The 7,633-nt window shown below is 54.6% G+C and overlaps 2 protein-coding genes across 2 annotated transcripts; one reads left to right on the top strand and one right to left on the bottom strand.

The window, feature by feature from the left end:
* Nucleotides 1-516: 516 nt before the first annotated feature.
* On the top strand, nucleotides 517-1,287 carry HER10_EVM0006938 (uncharacterized protein). Its single transcript, XM_035476509.1, has one exon. The coding sequence runs from the start codon at nucleotides 776-778 to the stop codon at nucleotides 1,094-1,096; it is 321 nt and encodes a 106-aa protein (XP_035338510.1). The 5' UTR covers nucleotides 517-775; the 3' UTR covers nucleotides 1,097-1,287.
* Nucleotides 1,288-2,268: 981 nt separating this feature from the next.
* HER10_EVM0011646 (transient receptor potential ion channel) lies at nucleotides 2,269-7,342 on the bottom strand. The gene is made up of 2 exons (XM_035481072.1): nucleotides 3,945-7,342; nucleotides 2,269-3,887 (listed from the first exon to the last, which is right to left on the bottom strand). Exons 1-2 carry the CDS (start codon nucleotides 6,218-6,220, stop codon nucleotides 3,854-3,856), a joined length of 2,310 nt encoding a protein of 769 aa, XP_035338940.1. The 5' UTR covers nucleotides 6,221-7,342; the 3' UTR covers nucleotides 2,269-3,853.
* Nucleotides 7,343-7,633: the final 291 nt, after the last annotated feature.

The raw sequence follows: 7,633 nt of genomic DNA, 5'->3' as shown, positions 1-7,633 counted from the left end.
TAGTCTTGATGTGGTCAAGCGGCATCTTTCTCTCGTTATTTGGCCAATAACAATTTCTCCGGAGACATCTCTGTCGTTGTCTACCTGACTAGCTCGTGGAATTCTCCGTAGCCAACTCTAAAAAGCTGTACAGGAACTATGGGCACCTCTCTGTCATGTCCAAATCCGGACGAAAGCAGACTTTCTCGGTCGTCGTTTCTCGGTCAGTCCAGATGTATGTCTTACCCCGGGCCCCATCCGACCGCAGCTCACTTACATCTTTCGACTAGGTTCTGATATTCTGGGCAGGCAATATCTGGAGCCAGCCGCCAGCTCGATACCTACTACTGTGGCCCATGGCAGCCTTGCTATGTTTGGCAGTTCTGCCGTGTCCGCCTCAGCCCCCGCCGTCATGACAGCTGGAGTCTTGCAGACCGACGACATGGCGAAGAGGTTAGCCTATAGGTTACTCCGTGCACTATCCCCTTTCTTCACTTTCAGCCCGACTGTGGCGGCCGCCAACTCACACGAGCCACAGTTTATTCTTCTCTCCATCTCTCGGGCTAACCATTCAAGCCTCATATTGCCCAAGCGAGTATGGCATCTCCAAGAGAATAGGCGCGGCGTAGCCGGAATCCCAGAAGACCGTTACCCTCCGACCAGATTGTCCGTGATATCCACACATCTCGGTCAGCCATCAAGAGTGTCCGGGGCTTTGGGGCGTACAACGCGTCTGCTATAGCTAGCTCGCGCGTCTATCTGCCTTGTTCTATCTCAGTCCTGTGGTCGAACGACAATGCAATCAACCAATAACGACGACGAGAAGTCCGAGGGCCCCCACGTCGCGCCTGGTGAACAGACTCCAGACCTCATGGACGTTGGTGAACAACCCAGCAGACTGGTCATCGTACAAACCAAGCGGCCGCCAAGGGAAAAGCCCTTCCAAATACCTGAAGCCACAGGAAAGCCGGCCAGATACCCCGAAGCCCTCTTGTTGACGCCTTCAGTGAAATCCTTGCGATCTCTTCAGCCACTTCACTGCACGTCCAGGAGGGCCCGACTCTACATCGAGTTGAAGTCCTGCTCAGATGATCATCCTCCTTGTCTTCAAACCTAGGATGAAGCAGTTTGTAAGACGACAACCTAATTTTGGCCTGACGACGCCTCGATACCGTGGTATCAAGCAGTAGACTGCGCCGTCGACCAACCTTGCCGTCACTCTTGGAACTACCGAGACGCGCCACACGTTGCCAGGCACAACTGTCACCTCAACTGCAGCCCAGCGGAAGCGAAAAAGCCCATCCCCAGAAAACGCCAACGCAGGTGTACCACACCTGCATGTGCCGCTCTCCGGCTCCTGGCCCACCTGCCTTGGCCCTTACCGCCCTGGATCTGAAGCCTCACGACGACCTCCACAGTTCGAGGCCGTGGTAAACCACCGCGCCACAAGCCTGGCCTTGGTAAGCCGGGCCTGTTGTTTCCGAGAGGGTGCGGAGCTCGAGCAGCCACAGCATGTCACGATGTTGCTTCCCATAGTCGGCCGCTCTACCCTTCGCTCCCGACTGGAGATGCCTTACGCCCTCGTCTCCAGTAAACAAGCTTGGAGGCTTCCGACTCCTCAACGCCCTTTGACGAGCAAAAAGGAGCTCTGTTCACCATCCTAGACCTACCTGGACGTGGCTTCTTCCCATCTACGCACCCCTCCCAGCTAGACCACTCCCCTCCTCGCTTGCCGTTTCCACATTGGAAATAGCTCGACTGAATGCCGTCCACCCTACTTGTCCTCTGTCGCGGCTCACGATGGCCAAGAGGCGTGATACGGGCCCAAGAGGACTGTTTCTTTCTCAACGTCGCGATGCCAAGACACGTTGAGGGGGTCGGTTAGTCGGCTCATCTTGGCCTTGTACTACCGACCCTATCGACGGTCAAACCTGGACATCGTCAACTCGAAATCCTTCCGACGTTACACAAACTTTGCGAAAACCGGTCTTCCGCTCCATTCCAACGTCCCATCCATCATCCGTTGGATTGCGTGTTTGAGCTCCCGTGATCCCATTCTCGTTTCCCCTCTTCCAGCTCGTCAAGGTCTCGCCTGGCGGGCTGACCGATCGACAACAGCTGCCTCGTCCATCACAAATCGATGACCGTTATACAGACAAAGAAAAGGCAGTCGTCTTTTGGTCTCCGGATTTGTGTTAGCCTGGGACGGAGGGGCCTGTCTCACTGCACTCACAATGAATGATAGGTAACCTCCGTGACTTTGCTCCACCTCTTGCTTTGCCTTTTCCCCTTCTTGAGCCCACCATCCTCTCATCCCCTCCACGGCGTCTCTCCCGTCCTGAATCCTATTCCTCATACATCTTGCTTTCTTCCGTGTCGGCCTCTCTATTTCTCCACCACACCTAATCCACACCACCTTCACCGAGCCCACTCTCACCTCCCTCACCTTCCCACGCTTTTCCCCTCCGAGCCCGGGTGGGATGACTGGATCTTCTCCTCCTCCTCCGGCCTCCCCCGGTACGGACGTATCATTCAGGTCCCGCCCGTCCATCCACCCATCCATCCATCCTGCTCCGTCTACAAGAGGATCCAGAACGGCCGTCGGTCAAACCTTACTTGCCGCGGGAAACGATTTTCCTCTTCCAATTGATATCAAATCAAGACAGCCCCGGCTTGTCTTCCGGACCAGACGCTCTATCCCCTGTTGTCTCCTCTCTCACCCACCTACCCACCCATCCATCATTCACTTCTTTGACGGGTTAGACAAGAATAGGTGAGCATCAATCAACTAACGTCCGAAACTCTTCGTGTTTAGCTGTCCATCTCGCGGTAGATCAGCCGGCCGAACCACCCACCGCAACGGCCGAATCTTTAACCCCCCCTTTGCCCGTTTGGCCAACTCTAAATGGGGGGGAACAAGAGAAATAGAGAGCACCTTGATCGCCGGAGTTCTGTCCGTCTCTTGATCTACCGTGACACAAGAGCCGAGGGGAAGAGAGGACAAGACCACTCAACAAAGATGTCGACGGCGGACACTTTGGGCTTCCTTGCCGTCGGCCAATCGTGGTTCCTCCCCTCCCACCCCTTAGATATCAAGACCTGCTCGTCCGTCAGTAAGTAAAGTTTTCATCAAGAAGAATCGCCTGGAATCGGCCGAGACATTGCGTGTCTCCGAGAAGCTTGTGTAACAAAGGGATTCATTAGCTATTTTGTGAGGGTTTTTGTCTGTTTTCCTTATCATGGGGTTCATCATATCCCTGAGAGTATCAAAACCTTCCAAGCCGAGTGTGACCTCGGCACAGATGGATATGCTTTCCTCTTGCCATTGAAGCTGGCTTGTTTTTGTGAACCCCTATCCCAATTCCTAGCCTGCCCAATTCCACCGCTGCTGTACTCGCTGGCGAGGTATCCTTTCTCTTGCCATCAGCAACTTATTTACAAAGTCAAGAAAACCCAGTACGGCGCAGCAATCCTCCTGATTAGCGTGCCCGACAACCCCGTAAAAACAATAATCAACGCCGTGATCTCGGGACGCCGTCTTCAATGCCAGACACAAGTGTGTGAAACATAGAGATGAGAGAAGTAAAAAAAGGAAGATACCATTCCGTCTATCCTGTGATGCATTGCGTCATAACCCAAGGCGAGAGCTCAAGTCTCCTTTCCCGCAATGGCACATCATTACTGTCCTGGTTGGGATTTGAGGTTCCTGTTAAAATCCCTCGTGTTTTCGTGTATCCGAGAAAATGTGCCCAAGATGATTGGGTGGACCAGAATGCCAACACATATACAGAAGAACCGGCAAGATTCCCTAGCGCTTTGTCCTTGGACTGTGGTATCTCCCATCAAAACGGGCAAACATCATGTGTAGTCATATCTAGTGCTCATATCCGGCACCACGTTGCCAAGGGCTGTGTGATTGTTAGCTACTGTATTGCCAAGTGACTCTTGTTCCTTTGATATCTTACCTGGCGTTGTTTTGGGAACGGTACTGCGCAGGGCTGGCATTGTTCTGGTTGCGGTACTGGTTGTGATTGTTGGCACCAAGCGTTGATGCGGAGCCGTTGTATGGGCTGGGAGTGCGAGTCGGCCCTTGTCCATAGGGGTTGCGGTTGTCTGCCGGGAAGAGAGGCATCGAAGGGTCCACTGGCGAGTGCGGCGCCTGGCCGTGCTGTTGACCTCCAGGACGCTGAAGAGAGTGCTGAGAGGGCGCAGCTGACTGGGCAGTCGATGGCGGCAGAGCAACACCAGAGGGGTCCGCTCGGCGACGCATGGACTCAGAAGAGATGGAGTCATTGTCGTCATCAAGGTCGAGTCCCTTGTTGTAGTGGGCCTTGTCACCTCGGGCAGTCGCAGCCAGAGCGTCCAACTCGGTAGTGGTGTTGAGCTGGGTCTGGGACTTCATGAAGGATGCTCGGTCATCGGCCATGAACTGGTAGCGAGCATCAGGGTTCTTGCGGAAGTAGATCAATGTGCTGCTGACAATAACAAGCAGCAGAAGGATCAGAGCGAAGGCCGCGTTGGCGATGAACAGAACCACACCAACGATACCGTTTACCAGAGCCGGGGCACCGAAAACGTCGGAGAAGATGAGCAGGAAAACGGCGTTGAGGAAGTTCATGACGCAGATGGCAATGTTGAACGAGTTGGTGCTCTTATCCATCCAAGGGCGCAAAACACTGGCAGCGATGAGCGCAGCAGCCTCAATAATGACGAAGGCAATGGCCTGAATGGTTCCGTTGCGTTGGGCAAAGGCGACGAACATTCCCTTGACAACAGTGTAGCCAAGCGTAGGGACGATGAAGTAGTATGCTGAAGCGCGGAACTGAACGTAGAGGAAACCCCACTTGTTAAGGGCCTGGGGGTCCGAGAAGAGGATGTAGGCCGGGTTGCGATGCATGGCCACGGAGCGACGCGCGATTCTGATAACCTTGAAGGAAGCCCATCCGAGGGTGAGAGCCATACCGAAGAGGAAGAAGACAGCGAGAACAACCTCAGCCGCGGAGTCAGCCTGAGTGAACTCCCAGAGGCAGAGAATCGTCATTTGGGGGAAACCAATCAGCGTCATACGGAAGAGAATTCCCTTCAGGACAGTGAACCAGCCGTTGCGGAACTCGAGGAACTTCTCGCTCTTCATCCACTTCTGTCGGACAGCCAACTCGCAGAATCCCTTGAAGGCCGCGACGCCAAGAACGGTGAAGATGACGAAAACGCAGAAGAAGGACAAGCCAGTCATGAAGAGATTAGTCGATTCGATCTTGGCGCGGAAGGCAACTCTCTGGATACCGAACACGATGTAGCTGCCGGAGGAAAGCTGGATGTTGGCTCTCTTGGCGATGATGGAGGGAACGGAAGAAATGCCACGCTTGGCCATTCTAGCGGCCGACAGGGCCCAATCCATGGAACGCTTCTCAACCTGGACGGAAGTGGTCGTCAAGGAGTTGAGGAGAGTGGAGGGAGTTCCACCAGTTGCCCGCTGGTACCATGTGAATATATCCTGCATGAACTGGACGCGGATGATACCCATAGACCAAACGAAGTCCTGAGTCCATGACTGGACAATAGGCGGCAGGTGAACACCGGTGAGACCAACGATAGCCTGAGACTGGAAGTAGCCGAAAAGCGATAGCGTGTTGGCGGCAACGTGGGCAGCGGTGTTGGTGTGACCGAGACCAGAGATAACGGCGGAAGAAATCAGTCCCAAGCCGGCGATGATGGCGGTAGCCCACTTGACACCAATCAAGTCGACCGTCTTTCCGTTGGAGATATCAGCCTCAACGCAAGCCACACTAGTGGAGGTGTCGGTCAAGTTGACGAAGACACGGACGGTAGCGTCGAGATCGGGAATGTTGTAGGCAATGCCCGGAATCTGGCCAACGGCATCCTCACCAACAGGCAAGTTGAAGTTCATGGTGATCTTTCCGGCAGTCATGGGGCACAGACCAGCGAGGTTGATGCTGCAGGGGTCAACAGTGCGCCTCAGGAACTCGTAACCGTAAGCGGAAATAGAGACATCAAAGACAATGCTGCCCTGAACAGAGGAGACGGCGACAATGTTGATTGCGGCACTTCCATTGCCGGGGGTGAAGACGACGTTGAACAGACTGGCTGTGAAGCTGGAATCATCCTGGCAGGTGTTGAGGGAGTTTGACTGGAGCAACTGCTCAGCAGCAAGAACTGGCGTAGTGAGGTAGGTGGCCAGGGTGCCGAGCAGCAGCAACGGCTTAGCGAATGACAACCTCATGGTGGGTGGTATGTCGTCGAGATGGTCTGGGTTAGAATAAGAGGTGATGCGCTTGACTGTAGTCCAGTGTCGTCGTTGGTAGACGATGGAGCGCGGAAGATGCGGGGGGGGGTTGGAAGCCGTCTAGGTCGAGAATATCATGGGGGTTGACGTCGTTCCAGACGGTATTGGCGACAGAAGACGATTCGTTAGAAGCGAAGGGATTTATGCGGTCGTCGATCGGGCTCGAGGCCTCTGTAGTTATTTCGCAAAGGTTGGCTTGTTTTCCGTGGCAGGGAAAAAGGTGCTAGCGAAGGTTATCTGCCGACGAATTGAGAGTTTGGCGCGGTGGTTGTTCCTGTCAATCCTCCTGTTCCGGCGAAGAAAACGAAGCGAGCGATGGAGGTAATGGAAGAGTGCGTCCCTCTCGAAGGCGGCGACGGAAGAAGCGAAGGCAATATTCGTGTCGTCGTTGTCGTCGAATCAATCGGTAGTCGCAGGGCTAGGTGTCGACCTGAGGGAAGGGCTGGGATTGAAGATGGGTGGGTTTGGTGAGTTTTGTTGTTTGTTGCTAAAAGGAAATTGGGAAAGGAAGGGAGAGGGAAGGGAAGCAGATCGCCAAGCGGAGGGCTGGACGGGGAAGGAAGGAGTGATGAAAGGAGGCGCCGGTGGTGGTTGCTGGATGGCACTGTGTGAGGGAGTGGCAGGTGCTTGCTGGCTGGCTGCAACCTTGGTTCCTTCCTTGGTGCGGCTTCCTCTGCTTGGTGCTTGGGTTCGAGTGAGCAAAAGGCAAAAGCAGGACTGGACCCAAAACCAAGACGGGTGGAAGGTCGGATTCAGGGAAAACCGGGCAACAAGGGCCAGAATACGGGGGTAGAAGGATGGTGGGTATAGGCAAAGGCCCAAGGGAGAGCGAGCGAGCGACGCAGTCTGCGACAGGCGGACAGCAGGAATCCCGTGGATTGACTTGTGTCTGGTGTGTGGATACGCCACTTTGTGGGTAGTAAAGGGGACAGGGGTAGAGGGGGGGCCGTACGTAGTAGTACCTTACCGTACGGGGTCGCGAATGGGTGGTGTCGGCCCAGGCTGTCGTAATTTCAATCTTTGGAGCCGGGTGGTGCGTCGTCGAGGTGCGAATGTGGGATGTACCTTGGAGACGCTTGGTTTTGGGCCCCCCCTGTTTAAGTGGTGGGAGGGGAGAACGAGGGAACTTGGAAGGACTTGAACACTCCCAAGGAGACACGAGGGAAGGATGAAGGAGGGAAGAAGCGAACACGCGCCCAATGGGATGAAGAAGAGGTACTGCCTGCTGAGTACGGCTTGGCGAGGCTGCAAAGGAACGCAACCGGGGACAGCGAGTATACTTTTTCTCACACGTATTTCACCACCTAGCCTGAGGTACTCTCTTCGTATCTCCGTACCCAAAACTGGATT

The sequence above is a fragment of the Colletotrichum scovillei genome (assembly GCF_011075155.1).
Source record: "Colletotrichum scovillei strain TJNH1 chromosome Unknown Contig00001, whole genome shotgun sequence".
Lineage (NCBI taxonomy): Eukaryota > Fungi > Ascomycota > Sordariomycetes > Glomerellales > Glomerellaceae > Colletotrichum > Colletotrichum scovillei.
This window is presented reverse-complemented; position numbering and strand designations above follow the sequence as displayed.